The sequence below is a fragment of the Alosa sapidissima genome, chromosome 3 (assembly GCF_018492685.1).
Source record: "Alosa sapidissima isolate fAloSap1 chromosome 3, fAloSap1.pri, whole genome shotgun sequence".
Classification (NCBI taxonomy): Eukaryota; Metazoa; Chordata; class Actinopteri; order Clupeiformes; family Clupeidae; genus Alosa; species Alosa sapidissima.
Genome location: NC_055959.1, coordinates 17,958,647 through 17,982,724, shown reverse-complemented (window position 1 = coordinate 17,982,724; position 24,078 = coordinate 17,958,647). Strand labels below are relative to the sequence as shown.

The following is a 24,078-nucleotide window of genomic DNA, read 5'->3' as shown; positions in this document are numbered from 1 at the left end:
TTATTGTTGCTTTAGGCCTACCTTTATATTTTAGCCTACATTATTCAACTCACGTATTGTCATCTGATCTTGGGCACTGCCAGTCAAAAAAAGCAAACAGGCGCGCGCTCTGCACCTCTCTACGCAACTCAGCGTCTTCATTCGCCCTGTAACGAGTCATTTAACCATATACTGACTTACGAAGATGAGTAATTAACATGAAAACGTTGCCTGGTGTCCCTTTAAAGACACGCACCATGACTTATAATGCTGGGCTTATTTCAGGGGATATGACGGATTACGTCATTAAGCAGCATCTTATAGTTTAGCCTACGTAGAGCTATTAAAGATGCTAAGCGGCGCTATAGAGACAGAGTTGAAGCTGATTTCTTGGAGGGTGATCCAGCGCGAGTGTGGAAAGGACTCCGAACCATCACTGGCTTTGAAAGAAAGTCCCCTCCTATGATGAATGTGAGTAAAGCCCTCCCTGATGAACTTAATGCTTTTTATGCTCGCTTTGACATGAAAAACACAGACTATCTTGCACTAGCTGCAGCATGTGAAGCAAATGAGGATGCACCTTTCTGTGTCTCTGAGGTCGATGTGAGCAATGCCTTTAGGAGGGTAAATTGTAGAAAAGCTGCTGGACCGGATGGAATTTCTAACAGGGTTTTGAAATCCTGCGCTGCTCAGTTAGCTCCTGTGTTCACTTATATATCTTTAACACACAATTGGCTCAAGAGACAGTTCCTACTTGCCTCAAGCAGTCTGTTATTGTTCCAGTACCGAAAAACAAAAGTCCATCATGTCTGAATGACTACCTCCCAGTAGCCCTGACGTCTACAGTGATGAAGTGTTTTGAGAAGCTTGTGAAAAACATTATTTGCTCATCCCTCCCTGCCTCCTTCGACCCCCTCCAATTTGCTTACAGAGCCAACAGGTCTACTGAGGATGCCATCTCAAACTTCATGCACACCACCTTAACTCACCTGGAGGAGGGGAATGGGAATTATGTGAGGATGCTGTTCATTGACTTTAGTTCAGCATTCAACACGATAGTACCTCTCACCTTGGTCACAAAGATGAAGGCCTTAGGACTGAACACCACCCTGTGTCACTGGATATTTGACTTCCTCACCAACCGTTCACAAGTGGTTAGAGTGGGGGGTCTGACATCTGACTCATTAATCATCAGCACTGGTGCTCCCCAAGGCTGTGTTTTGAGTCCACTGCTGTACAACATCTACATACATGACTGCAAAGCCAACAGTAGTCATACCTCCATCATCAAGTTTGCAGATGACACAGTGATCTTGGGCCTGATTAGTAACAACAATGAACAGCTCTACTTGGATCAGGTTGATGAGGTGGCACAGTGGTGTCAATCTAACAGCTTGACACTGAATATCAATAAAACCAAGGAAATGGTAGTGGATTACAGAAGGCAGCAGCAGAACTACAGTTACACCCCACTAATGATCAGCGGGCAACCTGTAGAGAGAGTCACAAGTTTTAAATACCTTGGTGTCCACATTACTGAAGACTTAACATGGACTGTTAACACTCAATATGTTCTGAAGAAGTCCAGACAACGACTCTACTTCCTTCGTCAGCTAAGGAAATTCAAAGTTTCTACATCCATCATGAAGGCCTTCTACACTTCAGCGGTTGAGAGTGTTCTAACTGGTAGCATCATCACCTGGTATGGGAACTCCACAGTTAGAGATTGTAGTACTCTGCAGAGAGTAGTGCGCTCAGCTGAACGTACTATAAGAACTCAACTCCCTGCTCTACAAGATATCTATTCCAGAAGAGTACTCCTAAGAGCCCAAAAGATTCTGAAGGACTCTTCTCATCCTAACAATGGATTATTCCTACCGCTGAAATCAAGAAGACGCCTATGTAGTCACAAAGCCAGAACTGAGAGACTCAGGAGAAGTTTTTATCCCCAGGCCACCCAAACTCTGAACTCACACTATACTGACTTTGCACACATTCACTCCTCAGCACTCATGACCCCCCCCCCCCCCACACACACACACACCTACAAGACTTTTAGCACTTTTACATCCCTCTCCCTATGCTACAGACCTTTTATTTATTTTCTTATTTCATCACACGTCAAAACACACACACACACACACACACACACACACACACACACACACACACACACACACACATATCTGACTTTCTCCAACTTTTGCACAGCACATCTCCATAGAACTTTTTATTTATTATTTTTGATTTCTCCTCCATCTACCCATGCCTAGCCTTTTTGCCCCCCCCACACACACTACACACACACACACACACACACAGTCACTGCTCCACTCCCCTCCCGCCCACACACACATCTTCACTGTCATCACTCACATACATCATACATACAGTACTCCCCCCCCCCATAAATGCACAAATAGGCTGACACCAGACATAATTTCACTGCATTTCTTACTTCCAGTAACTATATGCATGTGACAGTAAACTTCCTTGTAAATATGGTGTAGGCCTATACACTTCAAAATAAATGGTTTTGGTAAATTTAGGCTACATGATGCCTAAATAAAAACAGATGATTGCCATCATATGTCTTTGTACTGAAAGGGACTGTTAGTATAGTAAAAGTAAAAAGTACCTTATTGAAAAGTACGCTGTGTAGTTAATTTTAGTAATGTCATATATTACTGATTTAGATGTGCCTACTCCCACACATTCCAAAATGATGCACTTTGCATCATATACTGTATGCTTCTGAAGCACACAAATCTTCTGAAAGTGAAGAATAACATGACGTTTAGAGGGCAGATACACTACATTGTATAGCTATCGTCGCTAAGAATTTAGTGAACTGACCTTATTGATTGAATTGAGTGAACTGAGTCTTATCCAAATGTTTGTGACATGTTACAAATTAGTTATTAACTATATTGACAAATGGTTAGACACCGTTTAGCCTACTGATTAATGACTTAGTTGATGGTTGTGTTTGCTCTGCACTGCACATTGAGTAATGATGGAGAGTATAGGTAAGTTGAGCCATTAAGCAACATTAAGAATAAACAATAAAAGATGATAGTTGTAGTAATTTTAGCAGTGCAAAATATTTTTTTGGTACTTGGCTGGTCATCTGTTTGTTTATTAAAAGTATTACAAACTTGCAAACATCCTTTAGAAAGAATGCTGACTAAGTTACCCATTTGAAGTGAGAGAAAGTGGAATAGAACATTTTTCATACTATTGGTCTGACTGGGTCTCTATTAAATCTATGTTATTACACGGCTCTTCAGAGTGCTGCAGAACGTTCCATTCACATGAATGGGCCTTCCCAACGTTCGGGCCTATGTTAAATCTACATAAATCACCGGCAAAGCATTTAATCACCGCTGTCAATGGCAACGGGTTTTGTGCTTCTGATTAATGTCTTTCATATCACTACGCAAGGACTGGAACTTCATTCAAACGTGAAAGCAGACGGTTGATCAGCAGCTGTGTTCTAAAGAATGTTTGATTCAAGTTCAGCAGCGTGTTGCGAACTAGCCCTAGGCCTATTTGTTTCTCAGCAAATGCCACGATGAACGGTAACAAATAGGCTAGGTTATGTAGGCTAAAGTCATATCGTGGGGAGTTTATTATTTCGTTTTGGCAAGTAGCCGTATAATAAGCGGGATAATGTATAGAACGCCGGTCATTACTTAGGTTACATAGGTTTAGTCAGATTTTTCTTTTTTTTTTTTTTCTTTTTCGCATGCCCAAATTTCCGTCAATGATTCCCGGGACACTGAAAGACCGGGGTACACGAAACTTGGTGGGCACCCCCACATGGATAGCATGGAACCGTCATTTTTCGTTTTGATCTGTAGCCCCCCCCCCCCCCCCCCCCCCCCCCCGCTGGACTGGACCCCCGAAAGGAGGGTAGGGCAGACACAGTTCTCAGTGAATATCTTGAGAACTGTAGGGCCTAGGATGACCATTTTTTTCCGTATGTTTGCCTCCAAGGGTCATGTTAACCCATTTCATGTGCACACATGTGCACAAACAGATACACACACACACATACATTCACAGTAATCATACGTATGACACATACTCACACAGTAGACATATGTACGCTTGCATGCACAGGCACATACGCAGGCACACACACAAGCACGCACACACACACACACACACACACACACACACACACACACACACACTCACACACACACACACCCACACACATAACATAAACATAACACAAACAATCAAGAATTTCTCAGAATTATGAACAGGCAAGATGGAGGTGGGGTTGTATAAAATGAATTTTACATGTGAAATCTATCTAATTATGTTTTGGTACTTGTTGTCTAGCTGATACCAGTGAGAATTGAGTGTGGATAAGGCAATTTAGTGAGACAGTTAGAATCATATAGGCCTTTCAGCGTGATTTCTTTTTGTGGAAAAAATGTGCTGGACTGGGCGGCGGTCATATTTTGTACGGCTCTGCGGTACATCTAGTTTTCCCAGTAATGACCGGCGTTCTATACATTATCCCTTACGTATCAAAATTACCATCAGAAGTTAGTTGAGTTTCTAATGTGTCACCTTTCACCCCAGATCAGTTACATGTGCTGTTATCAGTTGTTTCCTCTTAGAGTGGTTTCCTGTAGACGAAGACCTGTTTAATTTCCAAGGAAGTTACAGTGTAGTTTAACACATTTGCAACAGGGTGAAATGTACAATGGTGAATTCATGGGAGAATTTTTACAAAAACATTTGTGTGGCTAAAGCCTGTTAAGGCTCTTAATAACGGCTTCATGACTAATTTATATGTTATCAGTCATGAGTTAAGATAATAGTATATGGCCCTTACAACGTGATGTTAAGAGGTTTCATCTAGGCAAAGCCTGCCAGACTAACGACTCATTAACCCAAATATCACCCAGGGTTCAAATTTCATTTCACCTTCATCACTCTCCTGGCTTTTGTCTGTGACACTGTCATAGTCCATGTAGATTTATGTTGACATTTCTAGCATTATTTCCACTTACATGTCAAACTGAAAGATTGTACTTTTCGGATTGAATAGAATATGAGCCACCAATCTGACACAGCACTGACTTATATTTGTGGTCAGGTACAGAGGAGCTTACCTATTGAATACACTGTCATCTCAGACTTCACCCTGCATGTTTTGTCATTGTTTTTTCTCTTAAGCATGCATGTACAGTAGGCTACATTGTAACCTGTGTCCTATTATTATTTGTCTACCAGTGGCTAGACATAAAAGGTTGTTAAATTCAAAGTATAAAGAGGATGCCACCAGATACTACCACGAAAACAAGGACAACACTGAAACTAATCTGTGTACATAAAGTACAGTATGGTATCACACCACGTGGAATTTCTGGGGTAGGTCCATGAGCTAAAAAATGTAAAGAGTTGAAAAACAACATAAAATGGCAGCGATCAGTGCTAAAATAATAAACAATGTATGCTTACGACATGGAACATTATATAGCCCCATATGTCACTTTAAAAAGCCATAAAAAGCTGTAATTGCGTACACACCATGCTATGCCAGGCCACTGTTATTATTGTCTCCAAAACTACCGAGGTGTTTAAAGAGGGCACTGTCTTCCGCTACCTCCCTACGCTAATGGGCCAACATGTTTATTTAAGATATTCATGGTCTCCACTGTACATGTAAATCACTAAAGCTTCACACACGAGCACATATACACACACACACAAACAAACAGTCACACACACACACACAAACAAACAGACAAACACACACACACACACACACACACACACACACACATACAAATATACAGTGTGCAGGACTGTAGCCATTATGAAGGGACTATGAAAATAGATTCTTCTAGAAGTGTTGACAGTGTTTGTGGTGTTTGAGGATCTATCCAACTGTGGTATTGCAGATGAGCAATCTGTCTCCTTTGTCAAGTGAGCAGGAGGCATTTTATTACCGCTCATGACCTTTGCACCTCTTACCTCAGGCCTCTTCATTGGGCTGTATGATCTGTCCAGTTAAACTGCCATGCATGTAGGGTATTTTGATCATTTTAACCAGCCTTTCTTTTGATAACTTATTGAATATACAGGACACATTGGACTTACATTTGAATCATCAATATTTGAAGGGATCAGATAAAAACAAATGTAAGGAATATCAGTCAATTCAATAATTATAACTGATTTGACACAAATAATATAACTTTTCAGAGGACTTTGAAGTTATGTGTTTTTAATGTAACAGAGGGGAAAGAAAGGCTTATCTCAAACGGCAGCTTTAGATCCGGGCAATGTGTGGGAGCTGTCTCTCTGTTGTCATCACAGGTTGTTCATTAACACGCAGACAGGTGCAGTGTACTGATGCACAAGTGTAGATTCGTGAGAACTGCCATTGTTTAAGGAAGCACAAGTTGTGGACAACTGTGACGAATCTGACTTCTTTAAAAGTTTTGTATTGTATGGTTTTCTCAGACATATTTCGTTCACAAAATTGGGTGTTGCCTTTTTTCAATCAGTCTGGAATATTCGACTTTGGAGACTGCCTACCTGGAAGCCCTTCCTGGAAGAAATGCGTTGATCATGCTTTGATTTGTTCTCATGGGGCTGTGATCATGGCAGTATTCTCTATTAAATCAGGACTGTCATAGGGCTCTTTACGATTCTGAGCATTTTCCTGTTTTAATTTATTCATTCACAGCTGGACTTGGTCAATATTAAATCATCATGCTGGGTTTGCGATGCTTGCTTGGTCTGCTGTTCCTCACATGGGTGATACAGGGGGATTTCCTGGAGAGTTGCCTTGGCAGACAATATGATCTGAACGTGGTGCTTTTGAATGACGCGGACGCGGACTGGAGCTTGAGATATGTGCAAGATGCTGTCTACTCGGCAATCAGGAAGGACAAGGCGTTAAATGAAGTTGCTGGTATTACTGTTATTATTTAATGAATACACAGTGTTCTCTGTTCATGATGCCCTAACTGCGAAACATTGGCTTTATTACCCATTTTTGCTCTGAAACTGTCACTGGAAAAGTGTTCAATCGTATTAGACTTAATGCAATTGCAATGCCCATGAACAAACATTAATGAATTTGCTGTTCATGTCATAAAATTATTATTTCATTTTTAATTACATTTATATTAATTGCATCACAAATGAACTGCTTCTTTATACCGTTTATACCTTTAAACCATTATGGACATTATTTTCACGGAGCTGTTCATGCTGTGGCTCCTTGCCTCTCTGTCTGCAATATTTCTTCATCTTAGGTCTAACGTACACAATACGCCCAAATTTCCGTGGGTTCAACACCACCTTGTACAGGAGACGAGGTTGCCCCAGCAGTAGCTGCGAAGGAGTTGAGATACTGAAGTCACTACATGTGAGAATCTTGTTCCTGAGATGAATCTTGTTCATGAACTGTTTATGTTTTCCCCAGCCACTTTGGCAAAGAACAAATGTATTTTTGAAACAGGGGGGCGACTTATGGTCCTTAACCCCTTGTGAGGATGACAGCTTTTCATCTGTAGTTTTGATTGACATGGATCCTCTGGTGTAAATGCATTAGACATCCAACCAGAAGTGCAAAGAAGCATTAAATACCAAATGCAGGTTGAGTACAATTGTGTAGACAATAGAGATTAATAATATACAGTGTATAGTTGGATAAATACAGGTTTTCCAGATGACATGTCTACAGAGCTAAGTAGAGTATATATGTAGAGTATAAATAGACATTCTATATAACTAATAACTAAGGTTATGGAATATAAAAAATAAATATAAAGGGTTATGGAATATAAAAAATGAATCTAAATATAATGCATATTGGGTGTTAGCAGTGCAAGGGCATAGGTGAAACAGTGTAGGAGTAAATGTAAACAGGTACACAGTGCAATGCAGTCAATGTAAACAGGTAAACAGTGCAATAGTAAAAAGTAAACATGTAAACTAGTAACAGCTAAAGTGCAAATGCTAGACAGGAGGTGTAGTTTTGTTCAGCAGTGTTAGAGCCTCTGGAAAGAAGCTGTACCTGAGCCTATGGTGCGGCACCGCAGGCTCCTGTATCGCCTGCCAGACGGAAATAGACTGAAATATGTTATCTGTATATGTATATGTATATGTATGTATATACTGTATGTTGTCTGTATAGAATATTTTCACCATTGGTCTACAGGTTCACTTTATATTTCTCTTGCAGTTTTCTCTTTGAACTTTTAACTTGCTCTCTGTTTGGACCAGGATGATAATTATGTTGGCTGTGCCATGCTGGGTCCGTCTTGCACATACGCCACTTTTCAGCTGGTCGAGTGAGTATTCCATCTGGGCTGCCGTTACACAAAAATCTCCAAGTTCCACCCAAAATGCAATCATAACATTCATTCACCTATTACTAGCTAAATATTCATAAAAATGCAGTAAGCTATAATGAAGAACATTTTTGTACGTAAGTATTCTAAAGCCATGGATTTGGCTGTCGTGTTCCCTGTGTCTGTCTGACATCGGTATGTTAACCTCTTTAACAGCCTCTGATTGTCATCCCTCTCTGTGTGACCCTTGGTGCCTTTGTCATTGTTGTCTTGTCCCGTAGCCATAGATTTAAAGCCTCATGCTGCAGATAACATGCAGTTCACCTCAGACACCACCTGTTAACAAAATTCATTGTGTAATGGTAGGGACTTTTGTTACAAAACCTCGGCATTACTAAAAGATCCATACAAAACATTGGTACTGAAAGATCCATTATTCATTACGTATTACTTAGTCTTTGTGTTTGTAGTGCTAAATATTTCGGTGAAACTGGAAAACTGATGTGTAGCAATTACAACATAGTTCAACATACAGAATTTAGAAATACAATTAGTAAGTTCACATATGAATCCTGTGCATTTTTGGTATTCTGGAGCATTGTGTTATCCAGTTTTTTTTTTTAGTTTTCAAGATAGTTTAAATTTGACTCTGTAGAATATAATGTACGTTTCTGTAAGTGGTTAATGTTAACCCAAAGCTGAGGACTTTTTAAACGCCTCATTAATCATAACCAAAACCATTATGCAGGATTAACACTGGTCACAGCTCTTTTTGGACATAGTTTTTGTTTTTATTCACGTTGTATTTTATTATTAAGTGGTATTTGATAATAACACTACGGGTTGTTCCTGTCTTGGAGATTTCTGTTTGTTTGCTGCTTCATGTCATGGTATGGAAGACTGTTGAAAGGGCTCATCAATTCTGTGTAATTCTGTATGCAACATGCCTCGAGGGTGACTTGGGTGTCAAAGGCTTCTTTTCAAATCAGAGCTACTAATGGCACCAGCTTAATCAACCCATATCACCTCCATGGCTGAGTTGCTGATGTGTGTAAGCTGTGCACTCTGTGCCCTCTTTGTGCCAGTCAGCAAGTGGGCTTCACCCTGACCATTCCCGTCATCTCGGCGGGCAGCTTCGGCCTGTCATGTGACAACAAGCCCAACTTGACACGCCTGCTGCCTCCTGCCCGTAAGGTCTCCAACTTCTTCCGGTACTTCTGGAATTTCACCGGCAACCATGTCAAGAAGACCGCGTGGGACACAGCCTATGTGTACAAGCAAGACAACAATTCAGAGGAGTGCTTCTGGTGAGGAGAGTAATGCAAATACACAAACTTATAGTGCATTTATATACACACTCTCTATGGTTTATTTGTTTTATTTGTATAACAGTGATATTTCCAACTGTTAGGATTTAACAAAAACACTTTCTCCACACTGGAAGACACACACATGCACGCACGCACGCACGCACGCACGCACGCACACACACACACATCCCCTTTAACACTGATGGCAGAGTACTCCTTGCTTAAGAATTCTCTACCTCCTCCCCCCAGGTACATCAATGCCCTGGAGGCATCCTCATTGGATTTTGCCAAAGAAATCAAGAGAAAGATGCTACGCAGCTTGACTGAGATACAAGATATGCTTGGAAACCCTAACAGACACAGTAACAGTGAGAAATTATCCTTTTTGTCAGAGTTTCAGTTTCATCCAGTTCTACCGAAAAACCATACATTTCAGTTCTAAATTGCATTTATCAGTGGCATTGAAGTGTTTCAATTAGAGATGCACTGACCCTTTAATGATATTGGATATCTGTCGGCTAGATGGATCAGGTATTGGTAACAATGGGGCTTTAGGTACTTGTGACACCCGGGCCATTATGGGGCCAATCTATTCAACCCAATTCTATGTTATTCTATAACGTATACGGTACATGCATGCATGTACTACATCAAGCATCAGCACTTGCTCGAAGTTCTGTGAGTGCATAGTGTTGAAAACATATAAAACACTGCAAGTCCAGGTAGCATTATTGGTACCTCCCTAGTTGCAAAAGCGGTGGGTGAATGTTTCAATTCAGATACTGAATATATAACATACACAACAGCACATTGTCCTTCACAAAATCAACCTGTTTCATATCTGTTTCCCTCTCCCAGTATTCATTCTTTGTGGAACACCAGATGACATTAGAGATATCAAAGTTAAAAAAACACTTGACATTCATCCCGACATTGTTTTCATCCTCATCGACATGTACAAGTAAGTAGGCCACATTCTCTATCACTCTAATAGTCCTCTATTTAATTTCTGAGCTAGTTCATAACGTTCACAACCCTGTTTGATTGAGAACGCTAAACAAAGTTTTTTTTATTATTATTTTTAGTGAAAATTATTACCGTAATGATACAGTTGAGTGGTACATGAAGGATGTACTGGTGTTCTCGCTACCCAACACAAGGAATCACAGTGGGGTAGACTGGACCACCAACCACAGCATGGTCTGTGACAGCTGTTTTTATTAGAATTTTTGACACTTTGTATCTTGGTGAAATTATCATTTGACTGAAGTTAGAAATTGTTGTTGTTATTGTTCAGCTGCAATGGTATTTATTATTAGAAGCTGAAGTCTGCATGGCCCTTGTTTGATGTGGAAAAATGTAAAGTCATCTTCAGCTTTGTAGGCTACATTGGTGGACATTTCGAGCATGATTTAGGCCTACATTTACAAAATGTAACATTTAAGTCAAGATGGAAACTTCCACCACATATGCGTGACTTGATAGATTTTAAAAACAGTTTTTTGCTATAATTCTATCTATTTGTATGTCTTACTCTTTTCTTGTTCTTATCATCTCTTATTTTGGCTGGATCTTTATTACTGTTATCTGTCCAAAATCATCAGATAAACGACTATGTGGCAGGTTACCATGACGGTGTGTTGCTGTTTGGTGAGGTGATAAGACAACAGTTAAACCAGAGCAAGACTGTAGGATCTTCAGTTACAACAGATTTCAACAATCCTTTCAGGAATATTGAATTTCACGGTAAGACTCTAACCTGGCTAGGGTGTAACCAGATACATTAAAGTTTTATCAAATGTTTCAGAAACAGCAAACATCTTTCTCGTATACAAAGGTGTTGAATGCAGACTTGTAGGCCTACTCAATTCCAAAGGAAATACATTAGCACACTGCCTATCAACAGTAATGCTAACCAAAGATTCTAGAGTGCTATGCTCGGCATTAAAATCTTTGCTGTTAACCATACTCTTGTCTGTCATATAAAGCCCATCCCATGCCATGAGTGGTTGTGATTATTCAGAAATGGGCCCAAATGTGAAAATAGCCGGACAGAATATTCAGCGCTCACAGATTTGTCTCGGTTCACCCAGGCTACCAATACTCTGCATTGAGTAGCATAATTCCTACCTTTAATTTTGAATATGTTTTAAACTCAATGCTTTATATGTTGAGTCAAAAGAGGAATAAAGAAAAATTATCTTTTGGATACTTGTCTTGCTCTGTCTCACACTGAAAACAATAAGGGAAAATCTATCCTTGAAGCAAAGCAAATCTATTGTCAGATGACCATAAACCATGACCATGACCATTGTGTTGTGTTGATCTAGATCAGTGGTTCTCAAACTTTTTCTGTCACTCCCCACTTTGGAGGTGGGGAATTTTCAAGCCCCTCCTGACCCCATCAACCTGGCAAAATGGAAACATTAACATATATTTTATACCACCGTTTTGGTTCCATGTTACATTTCCCATCTCAGTCCACTGGATCAGATGTTATTTTGATTCATATGTCGGTCTGTCTATGACTCCTATGTCTGATCTTACTTGTCATAAAAATAAAAGCCATTATCAAAGATAGGCACAAAAAAACAAGTTTCCTCCTGTTTCTCATGCCTACCTGTCATGTTTCTATTCCCCACTAGTGGGGCTTGCCCCACACTTTGAGAACCACTGATCTGGACACATTTGTGATCTACTTGATGATCCAGTCATGACCCACTGATAGTGTTTTGGCAGAGGCATGCGGTTTCGATTAAAATTGTCAAGGTATTTCATGGAGTTTATGATACCATGCACCCTAAATAGGTTTATTTGTAATAATTATTTCTTGATGAGGGTTTTTTCTCCACAGAGTAATTTGATCTTTTTAACTTAAGATTGGAATATATAAAGAATATAAAGAATATAAAGCCATAGCATAAAATAACACAATGTACCACCGTAGTGTAACATACGTAGTGTAATGCAACAGAAAACATCATAAAATAAAGCTACAGAACTCTGTGGCCATGGGCCGTCAAGCTTGTGTGTTGTTCATTCCTTCCTGTGTGCATCTTTGTTACAGGCCTGGGTGGTCACTATGTGCTAGACGAATATGGAGACAGGGATGTTAATTTCTCCCTCATCTACACCTCCAATGTTGCTCTGGAGGTCAGTCAGGACTGATCCTACCCCCATAAGACTTTTTCACATGCTCTGCCTATTTCACTTACCTGTGATGATGTTTTCTGTGTGATTCCCTTCCAATGCCCCTTTCAGTATAAAATCCTATTTGAGTTTCAATCGGCCACAAATACCGTCATACTGGTGGACAGCAACCCTTCCTTAAGCTGGGCCAGATCCACACTCCCAGATGACAAACCAGAAGGAAATGGTAATGTTCCCATAGTTACCCCTTCAAAGTTTGGTCAAACTAATGATCAGTGGAGTCATTGTCTATGTTTTTGTTCACTGTAGATCTTGAGCCTCAAGACGTCATTGTGATTGTCCTTGGTGTCAGTGTGGTGATTGTAACAGGCATTGCTTTGATCTTCTACAGGTAAATACTGCCTTGCAAGATTCTATCAGACTGCCCTGAGGCATTATAATTAATTATTATGTCTAATATGTACTAAAGTTTGTGATGGCTCCAAAATATCACTGTTACAGTATTGAATTTCACCTTTTCTGTTGAAACACGGTCAATATGTTCAATTAATTAACAATGTTCTGAATTTCATTCAGAGAAATGCTGTAAGAAAACTACACTACTGTGGTGTCATACAACATAAAAATGTGTTATGAAAAATAAATATCGCTGTTTTCTTTATAGACAGAACAGGAAGGAACGTCAGAAGGAGAAGAGATGGTCCCATATACAGCCTGAACTGATCTCCCAGCTGTATGAGAAGAAGCCAAGCTTGATATCTTTCAGGGTGAAAACTTAATGCTGACACTTGCCATAACATTTCCCTTTTTATTCCCCCCCTGACTCTTTATCTCTCACAGAGCATGACAGAGTTAACTTCAGAACACACACAATGATTAACAGTAATTCTTCTCTCCCTGTTTTGCCAGCTTGATGAGGAACAGAGAGATAGTGGGATTTATATCCGTAAAGCTCGCTATGACAAGAAGGTGCAGTATCAACCCATTCGCATGACCATTTTACTTAGGTCTTTTGACTGTTTTTGTGAGAAAACTGTAATCTTCCTGCACTGTGCTTTGTCTTTTATAGCCTGTCATTCTTAAAGAGCTGAAGAACACCGATGGGAACTTTAGTGATGGCCAGAGGATAGAACTGAATTCTGTAATGTCTTTTTATATCGGCTCTTCATCCATATTACAAACATTCATGCTTACAAATTGCAAATACACACACACACACACACACACACACACACACACTGTGTGTGTGTGTGTATGTATACTGTATATACAGAGCAGACCGTACAGACAGTACAGACCCCTGTACCATGGTAAAGATGGTTAAAAAGTCATCGTATTTATATTTTGCCGGGAAGATGGAAACTTTTGTTTCCTAAGTTCTGTTAGCATGTATTATCAAGCTACATGCTACGATCTTTGATTGCAGACTATAGACACATATGTGATATAAAGAGCTCCTTTATCTTAAAACTAATAGCACCCCATACTTCCTGTATTTTGTTCTCTTCCACCTAGATGTTTTCTTGTCAACACCACAAAATTAACATCAATGCCAAGTCCTTTTCAAACTACAGTGTTGAAATGCATGGGTTTTACAATGCATGTCCACATGTGTGATCTCTTGTCATTGTTTTAAAAATGGCGTCAGGACGATTGTCGTCATATGTACTCTGCAATCTCTTATCAGACTCTGTCAGACTGGAGTCAGATAAGTGGCTATGTCTCTGATTTATTTCATAATAACTGGGGGAGAGAAGTCAGGCTGTGGGCATGAGAAAAAGGTGTCAAAGCTCACCTTTGTCTGACAGCGTTTTAAACCCAATGCTTTATTAAAGAGCTAATAATGAGGGTTTAAGTGTGTTTCCACAGACATTTATCTAGCTGCCATTGCCAAACTTGTTTTATTTCTGTCTATTATTTTAATGTTCTGACTCTAGTGTCTTTAACCCTTTCCTTCTCAGCTCTTGAGGATTGACTATTACAACCTGACCAAATTCTACGGCACAGTGAAGTTTGAATATGGTGTTTTTGGAGTCTTTGAGTTTTGTGAAAGAGGCTCGCTAAGGGTAAGGGAGGCAGGTTACATTTATGATGTTTTTAGTGGTGCGATTGTCATGACAGGAACTTTATTGGCTGTTTGATTAGCTTGTAAATTTTTATGGGTTATTTCCCAGAATGTGATTAAAGTTTGCCTAAATCCTCTTTTACATATGCACCAATATCCAAAGCAGCTTGTAGATGTAAATGTCAAGCCTGAGAACTTCATGCTATCCTTTCGTGACGACATCTCTTCTGTGCCCCCATTGCAGTGCATTCTAAACGACAAAATCTCCTACCCTGAAGAGACTTTCATGGATCTGGAGTTTAAAATTTCAGTCATTTATGACATAGCTAAGGTACCTTGTGTGTTTTTTCGTGTAAATGTTTTCTGTTTTCCCGCACTACTCGTAGGGGTCTGTGACTAAGTTGTTTTGTACTTCTGTGAATGCTTGCATGTCTACACACTAGGGCATGTGACTAAGTTGTTTTGTACTGCTGTGAATGCTTGCATGTCTACACACTAGGGCATGTGACTAAGTTGTTTTGTACTGCTGTGAATGCTTGCATGTCTACACACTAGGGCATGTGACTAAGTTGTTTTGTACTTCTGTGAATGCTTGCATGTCTACACACTAGGGCATGTGACTAAGTTGTTTTGTATCTCTGTGAATGCTTGCATGTCTACACACTAGGGCATGTGACTAAGTTGTTTTGTACTGCTGTGAATGCTTGCGTGTCTACACACTAGGGCATGTCCTATCTCCACTCAAGCAATATTGCTGTGCATGGGCGTCTCAAGTCCACCAACTGTGTGCTGGACAACCGCATGGTGGTGAAGATCACAGACTTTGGTTGCCACACAATCCTCAGCCCTAGCAAAGGTGGGCATAGATTCAGACCAGAGTTTGCTTGTTGTCTTCTCTCTCTCTCTCTCTCTCTCTCTCTCTCATATAAATATACATATATAAATTAGGGCTGTCAATCGATTAAAAAAAATAATCTAATTAATTACATACTCTGTGATTAATTAATCTAAATTAATCGCATATATGATTTTTGCTGTGAAAGTATTTTAAATATTTAAACTCAAATGAATCATTTAATAATCAGCATTAGTGACATTAAAGTTCAAAAACTCTTTTATTATTATTTTAATAATGGCCATAATAATCTATGATATGACCTAATATGCTGAGGAAATAAATTCAAAAGTGCTTTGGGAAGAAGTTTTTTTTGATCACATACATTGCAGAGGACTTTATTTTAATCAACACTTTATTTTTATCAACAGCATCAGGCCGTTTTTGAAAAGTAAATGTTCCAATCAATGATCTAGGCAGCACATTTTCTTCTCTCTCCTTCATTTTACAGTCTAATGGTTACTGACTACAACGGCTCGGTCAAAGGTCATACAGAATCGATTAATCTGCGTTATTTTTTTTAATCAGTTATTTTTTCTCAAATTAATTAATCGAAATTAATCAGTTATTTTGACAGCCCTAATATAAACTAGATGTACCGCAGAGCGGTAAAAAATATGACCGCTGCCCAGTCCAGCACATTTTTTCCACAAAAATAAATCACGCTAAAAGGCCTATATGATTCTAACTGTCTCACTAAATTGCATTATCCACACTCAATTCTCACTGGTATCTGCTAGACAACAAGTACCAAAACATGATTAGTTCATAGATTTCACATGTAAAATTAATTTTATACAACCCCACCCCCATCTTGCCTGTTCATAATTCGGAGAAATTCTTGAATTGTGTGCATGTGTGCGTGCACACGTTTATGTTTATGTGTGTGTGTGTGTGTGTGTGTGTGTGTGTGTGTGTGTGTGCTTGTGTGTTTGTCTGCGTATGTGTGTTTGTGCATGTGCATGCATGCGTACATATGTCTACTGTGTGAGTATGTGTCATACGTATGATTACTGTGAATGTATGTGTGTGCGTGTGTATCTGTTTATGCACATGTGTGCACATGGAATGGGTTAACATGACCCCTGGAGGCAAACATACAGAAAAAATTGGTCATCCTAGGCCCTACGGTTCTCTATCCATGTGGGGTTACATGCCCACCAAGTTTCGTGTACCCTGGTCTTTCAGTGTCCCAGGAATCCTTGTTGGTGTACTGTCACTAAATGTACACATTTTATTGCCTCCCATGAACGAAAGTTCACAAAACTTGGCATACATTCGGAAGGTGTCATAATGATCCTACACTTTCAATTTCGTGCAGTTTTGACCATGTCAGCCAGAGATATTGTGAGGAAAACACCTAATTTTTTGCTTTTACATTTTTAACTAGGTGGCGCTATACATGAAATAAGTGGTAATGGGATGGGTTGACATGCCCCCTTAAGACCAACATACCTCCTAGGCCCTACGGTTCTCGAGATATTTACAGAAAACTGTCTCCGGCCACCTACAGGCCAGTTGGTGTATAGTAACATAAATAAATTTATTGTGTGGCCCCCCATGAACGGAATTCCACGAAACTTGGTGTGCATTCAGAGGGTGTCATAATGATCCTACACTTCCAATTTCGTGCAGTTTTGACTGTGTTAGGTCACAGATACCTGCGATTACAACACCTCATTTTTACTTTTTTGTGTTTAACTAGGTGGCACTATACATGAAATGAGTGGTTATGGAATGGGTTGACATGGCCCCTTCAGATCAACATACAAAAAAAAAAAAGGTCCTCCTAAACCCTACGGTTCTCGAGATTCACAAAAAACTGTGTCTGCCCTACCCTCCTTTTGGGGGTCCAGTCCAGCGGGGGGGGGGGGGGTACAGATCAAAACGAAAAACGATGGTTCCATGCTATCTATGTGGGGTTACATGCCCACCAAGTTTCGTGTACCCCGGTCTTTCAGTGTCCCGGGAATCCTTGACGGAAATTTGGACATGCGAAAAAGAAAAAAAGAAAAAAAACCTGATTTAAACCTATATAATAACCTATAATAAAAAATGAAGAGACCACTTCAAAAAATTAAGAGACCACTTCACATTTTTCTGATGTCATCCTACGGTTGCGAATAAGTTATAATAAGTTATAATAAGTAAGTAAGACATTACCGTCACACTGGATCAGTTAAACTGGACCGTACCTGAGTGCGATTACTCCCCAGCCTTGTCCCAGCTGGTCTCTGTTCACATTACATTTTTGTTTGCAGACCTGGGTCCATTTATGTCATAAACACTAGCTTCATTTGACCAATATCGCTTGGCAACGTGGCAAAAATGGCAGTTTATTTCCTGGTTTAGGAACAGAGAGCATTCAAACTGCATTGGAGCTCTAACAAACTGTACCCCAGACCACTGTTTTCTAGCGGACCCTGGTCCACACCCCTGTTCGGTAGACAGCATTCACATTAGCAAAAATCACCGAACCCGGGTCTTTTTTTAATTGGTCTAGTGTGAATGCGCCCTAAGAGATACACAGTATTGTGCAAAAGTATTAGGCACCCATTAGAGTTGTTGTTTAAGCAATGTTCTGATGACCATATATGTTTATTTCATAGACTATATATAGAACATTCTATATACAGTCTATGGTTTATTTATCATTGTTTTTATTATGATTCAACCAGAAGATAGAGGCAATACAAATAACAAAAAATGAAACTGAAATTGGACTGGTATCAGAACAATACCAGTATTTAAATGGCCCACTATGTACATATTTCCTGTATTCTCTGGTCATATTCTAATTTAAAAAGTGAGAAATAAACAATGGTAGACTTTTGTGTACAGTACTGTATGAGGAGAAATGGTGGGTAGAGGAGGCAGCCATATCCATAAACAGCTAATGTCTGTCTCTCTCTCTCTCTCTCTCTCTCTCTCACACTCTCCTTCTCTCCTCCAGACCTGTGGACAGCTCCAGAGCACCTGCGTGAACAGGGCATCTCTCAGAAGGGTGATGTGTACAGCTTTGCCATCGTAGCCCATGAGATTCTCCTGAGGGAGAAACCTTTCTACATGGAGACCAACTTAGATGTGGCAGGTTAGACAAGGCATCTGATTGGACAGCTGTAAAGCTAGGAGAGCCAAACACAAGGGGATTGATGAAACTGCCTTTAGCAGCGTTTGAGCGGACGTCGAAAGTACAATGGCACCTCCCACTGGCTATAAATAGAATTACTCCAATTGGTTATTTGTGGTGTTAATGTTTTTTTTTGTCTGCTGTCTGTTTTTCATTGGTTTGCAAAAAAACAGTCTAAACAATGAAAGCAAATATGTAGATTGATATGAAAATGTGGAACTGTGGCTTTTTGTATTGTTATTCCACAGAGAAGCTTAAAAGGGTTCAGTATCCAAGTGAACCTCTGTACTTCAGGCCTGACCTCAACTTTGAGACAGACAATGAGAGAGAAGTGGAGGTATGACATAAAACATGAATTACACAAACAAATCTCATCACTGCAGCCTTTAACTAGTGAGATCATGCATGTTAATCCATGTCCCTGCAGCTGAATGTGTTGATTAAAAACTGTTGGGATGAAGATCCAGAGAAGAGACCTGACTTTAAGAAAATCGAGGGCTCAGTAGCAAAGATCTTCAGGTAAGAACTGACATACAGGGTAATTTAGGGCTGAATCAAGTTTTGGCACCATGCATAAATTTATATTTAGTGAAGTGTGGTGCCTTGACTGTTAGAATCACAACCAGGTTTTTCTAATGACGGTGCTATTTTTTATTTGCTCCACACACATGCATGCACACACGCACACACACACATATACACACACACACACACACACTGCACTGCAGCAATGTCCACAACCATGCCAATGAGAGCTATATGGACACCCTGATTCGGCGGCTGCAGATGTATTCTCGTAACCTGGAGCACCTGGTGGAGGAGAGGACCGCTCTGTACAAGGCCGAGAGGGACAGGGCCGATCGCCTCAACTTCATGCTGTTGCCAGGGTCAGTGTTAGCGGTACAGGAAGACACACAGTTCTCTCTACAATTTCCGTGAACACAATATTATGAAAATATACTCTCTATGAGCGGTGTTTTTTTTTTATAAGAAACTTTCTGTACTTGACTAGAATTTCCATCTTCATAGAGAGTTGCACCACTATTTTCATATACACAGGCATGTGGATGTACTGTAAAGAGCCCGGCTCACTGTCTGTTTGTCCCCTGCCAGGCCGGTGGTGCGCTCCCTGAAGGAGACGGGTCACGTGGAGCCTGAGCTCTTTGACGAGGTCACCATTTACTTCAGTGACATCGTGGGATTCACCACCCTCTGCCACTACAGCACGCCCATGGAGGTGGTGGACATGCTCAACGACATCTACAAGAACTTCGACAGCATCCTGGACCATCATGATGTCTACAAGGTAGCGTGCTGGGGAGGCCCTGGGAAGGTGGGGCGATTCTTATTCCAACATTAGCCTTTTTGAAGCATGCACCTAGCAAGTGCACCAAAATGGCAACCTGTTTATTGGCAAGGGAACTAACATGCTTTTGGCTAAAAATGATCTCTACATCCTACTTGGAATCCTCTTGTTGATCCCTTGATAGGTTTTGAAATGTGTTGTGCATTTTTACCATAACCATCCATACTTCCTGTTTGTGTTGTTCCTACTTCACCATAGCCAACTTGAACACATAATTGCACAGTTCCTATTGTAGTTATGCCATCAACTGGTCCCCATGGTAGGTGGAGACGATTGGAGATGCCTACATGGTGGCATCGGGGCTGCCCCGGCGCAATGGGAACAGACACGCTGTGGACATCGCCCACATGGCCCTGGACATCCTGGCCTTCATGGGTACCTTCCGGCTGCGCCACCTGCCAAGCCTGCCGCTGTGGATCCGCATGGGTGTGCACTCAGGTAGGCTTCCTCTGGATCTGACCTCCTTTACTTGAGTCTGTTCAATGATCCAGGTGCATCATGGGTTGAACAAATGGGCAGTGTTCACCTTTGAGGCTATGACAGGAAAGTTGATTGTTTGATGTTCTTTTTTTTTTACATTAGCAATACACCCGCTTGGTCTGCAAGCTGATGTGAGAATGAAACATTCTAACAGCAGGAGGTTTCCCTCAAGTATTCACAAAACCATATATTTATCATTTATATGTCCACAGGCCCTTGTGCTGCAGGTGTGGTGGGGAATAAAATGCCACGGTACTGCTTGTTTGGGGACACAGTTAACACCGCCGCACGCATGGAGTCCACTGGACTACGTAAGACAAATTAGTCATACAAGCACAATTTTCCACACAAATAGTTTTATGATACTGTTTATGGGCCCGAGTTCGGCGGCAATATAAGTAGCAGGAAGTTACGTCAAGGCGGGGCGAGACCTCTCCAATGAAGTGAATTTGAATAAACCAATCACATGCAACCAATGTTAAATTCTGATCTATCCATCTTTTATTAATTAACTTCTGCCTGACTCACCCACTTTGTGCATCTGACTTCACTCTAGCCATAGTGTGCATGCACTGTCGGCAAAATACGCTGTCAAACTCACACCCTATGTTTTTTAAATGATTACAAGCCAAATTCATGTCTGCTGTGCTTTACCTTTGATCCAGCTCTCAGAATCCATGTCAGTCAGTCCACCATCAACATCCTTCAGAGGACGGACTGCAAGTTTGAGTACGAGAAGCGAGGGGAGACATACCTGAAGGTGAGGAGTCTCAGAGGAGACTGATGACGATGGCGAGTGTTTTGATGTGTATGTTCACACAGTGTGGTTAACCAGAGCTTTGGCTGCTCTGTTTGTGGCTGTGCGTCCTCGATTTAGGGGAAAGGGAAAGAGATGACGTACTGGCTGACAGGGGTCACGGGGCAGAAGTACGACCTCCCGACACCGCCAACAGAGTAAGAACAGCCCTCTCACTTCCCCCACCCCCCGTTTGCTCTGGATCTTACTCATATTGTCACCGATTCATTGTTGTTTGTTCAGATTTCCATATATTTGGTGTCTCATTTTATGCCCCTTTCTGCTACTTACTGGGAAACTGCCTGCACTCGTTTCTAACAATCACTTCATTGTGGCAGCCCCCCACCCCTCCTCAGGGTGATGGTGGGGGGAGGTTTACTGTACAGATGTACTGAGGTATACTGTACGTCTGGGTTCATTGCTCGGGGGGCGCTCTCTTGGCCTCTAATGCTCTCCACTTAGCCTCTCGCCCCTTTGTTTGTCCTCTCTTAAGGGAGAACTTCCAGCGGCTGCAGCAGGACCTGGCGCAGATGATCGTGTCCGGCCTGGAGAAGGGTGCCTCGGCCAGACGGGGTAAGACCCTTTCCACCCGGCAGAGAAGACGGGACCGCCGCAGCAGCCATGGGAGCCAGGGCTTGCCCGAGTACTTCCACCTGGCCGACCCCAGCACCTACCTGTAGGCCCTACGCCAACACTGGACCCCCACCCCCAGCCTCTGCTCCCTCTATACTAGTTGATATTCACTTCACCACCCCCAACGCTGACCTTCACCCCACCCACAGTACTGCACTGTCCGGTGTTGGTTGTCATGACCAGGGGAGCCAGGGCCTAACTGTGAACTTTTACCTTACAGAACCCAGCAACGACTTGTAGGCCCAACGCCACCAGAGCATCTTACTGGCAGGGGCGTCACTAGACCTTATTCACTGGGTCACGTGCCTTAGTAAAAGTCTCCAGTGCCCCAGTAAAATTCTAGTGCGGCTTTAGCTGGAAACGGCATTCATGAGCGCATCTCCGTGCCTACTTTAATCATGGCTTGAGCCTGTCACTTACCAGCCAATAATAAAAAAAAAAAACAAGGAATAAAGAAAGGGGCCATAATAGCCAATCAGGAAATAGCACCTCTGTAGCTGGCTAAGATTGAACGCAACAACCAATGAAAATCGTTCACATGATTCTTCCGAGTGTTTCGTTGTACTGCACACACATACACTGTGGAATCCGCTGGAGCTCGTTACATCATTTTGATCATAGAGTAAGTCGTCCCCTGTTTAATGTTACAACAAATTCACAACTTGTTTGACAGAAAAAATGACAAGTTGATCGCTGTTAGAGAGTGTTACCCACATAACTAGCATCTGTTTTTCAATGCTTAGCATCATTGTAGCCTAAATTTAGCAACAGTTTACCAGCTTGTGCTCTCTCCCTCACACACACTCACACCATGCGTAGGTTGCATGCACACATGCGTACAATTAATAAGGATTTATACGTATACTGTAGAGAGAGTCCTTTAAAAGTAGCCTATACTGTTTGTGAAGCTGTCCTACTGTAAAACTAAACATAGCCTTCTGATAAACTATTCAGAGATGGACATCAGAAAATTCTACGGTAACATTAAGATTTATGCTGGTAATAGCCAGTGCTGTGATTTGATCATTGGTTTAATGGCAAACTTAAATAAGTTTGCTGCATTTGCAAATGTAGCCTATAATAATATACACAGAATCAGAGTAGTCATCTGTGTAGATTATTATAGGCTACATTTGCAAATTATCACCAAAAGTCAGTATGAAGGCTTTAGTAGGCTATTTAAGCTACAAAGAACTGCAGTATTGCCAGGATGTCTAAAGGAGGGAAGTATATCTTGGGATGGGAGGGAAGTATATCTGAATTTTGACCAAAAATAAGCTTCCCTTGTGTTAGTAGGAAAGCCTATTATGCAGTGTACTATTAATGCAGTGAGTATAGGCCTACTTATGCCTATGTGTTTGGATGTTGCTGGATAGTGGCTGCTACAAAAATTGAGGGAGAGAGTGCTGGAGGAGGAGAAGAAGGTCAAAGAGAGGGAGAAGAGAGGGGAGAAAGAGCACAGGCTGGGCAGTCCAATACCAGGCAGGAGGAGGAGGAGGAGGAGGAGGAGAGAGACAGGCAAGAAACGGATGAGGACATGATGGGGGCTAGACATAAAACTATTCAGAGTATGGAGGAGGATGTCTGTGACCTAGCGGAGATACAGTATGTGATAGTCCAAATCAGGCTAGCCATTTATTTCATATTGCGCGCAGTTATTATTATTTTTTTTATGTATTGGGAGTTGGGGGCCTGTGCCCCAGCAAAGCTCTAGGTCTAGAATCGCCCCTGCTTAATGGATGCTTTCAGCCAGGAACACCAGCAAGCTGGTGGATGGCTGGTAGATGTAGCTTTCTGTGAGGAGCTTTCGTGGTTGACTGAGTAGTTTTTGTGAGAGATGATGCTGGTTTGCATACCAGTGCGTTATTGTGGAGTTTCTGTGCTTTTTCTGTGTTTTTTTAATTGGTTTAAAGGGGAACTATGCAGTATTTTTAACTTAAT

General features: G+C 41.1%; 1 protein-coding gene across 1 annotated transcript; it reads left to right on the top strand.

Moving 5' to 3' along the window:
- The first annotated feature begins 6,363 nt into the window (after window positions 1–6,363).
- On the top strand, window positions 6,364–22,555 carry gucy2ca (guanylate cyclase 2Ca). The gene is made up of 27 exons (XM_042087929.1): window positions 6,364–6,925; window positions 7,272–7,384; window positions 8,245–8,312; window positions 9,398–9,619; window positions 9,872–9,990; window positions 10,481–10,583; window positions 10,708–10,822; window positions 11,227–11,368; window positions 12,690–12,775; window positions 12,884–12,998; window positions 13,082–13,163; window positions 13,437–13,539; window positions 13,682–13,741; window positions 13,842–13,913; window positions 14,734–14,838; window positions 15,082–15,168; window positions 15,561–15,693; window positions 18,686–18,823; window positions 19,111–19,199; window positions 19,290–19,381; window positions 19,591–19,749; window positions 19,976–20,168; window positions 20,492–20,666; window positions 20,921–21,019; window positions 21,374–21,468; window positions 21,586–21,662; window positions 21,998–22,555. The coding sequence occupies exons 1-27, from the start codon at window positions 6,724–6,726 to the stop codon at window positions 22,182–22,184; spliced, it is 3,231 nt and encodes a 1,076-aa protein (XP_041943863.1). The 5' UTR covers window positions 6,364–6,723; the 3' UTR covers window positions 22,185–22,555.
- Window positions 22,556–24,078: the final 1,523 nt, after the last annotated feature.

Bases quoted from the DNA above. Each gene is read 5' to 3' on its own strand.
- gucy2ca (XM_042087929.1), top strand. From the start codon at position 6,724: ATGCTGGGTTTGCGATGCTTGCTTGGTCTGCTGTTCCTCACATGGGTG. The intron at 14,839-15,081 runs GTAAGGGAGGCA...CCCCCATTGCAG, and splicing joins GTGAAAGAGGCTCGCTAAGG to TGCATTCTAAACGACAAAAT. The intron at 21,020-21,373 runs GTAAGACAAATT...CCTTTGATCCAG, and splicing joins CATGGAGTCCACTGGACTAC to CTCTCAGAATCCATGTCAGT.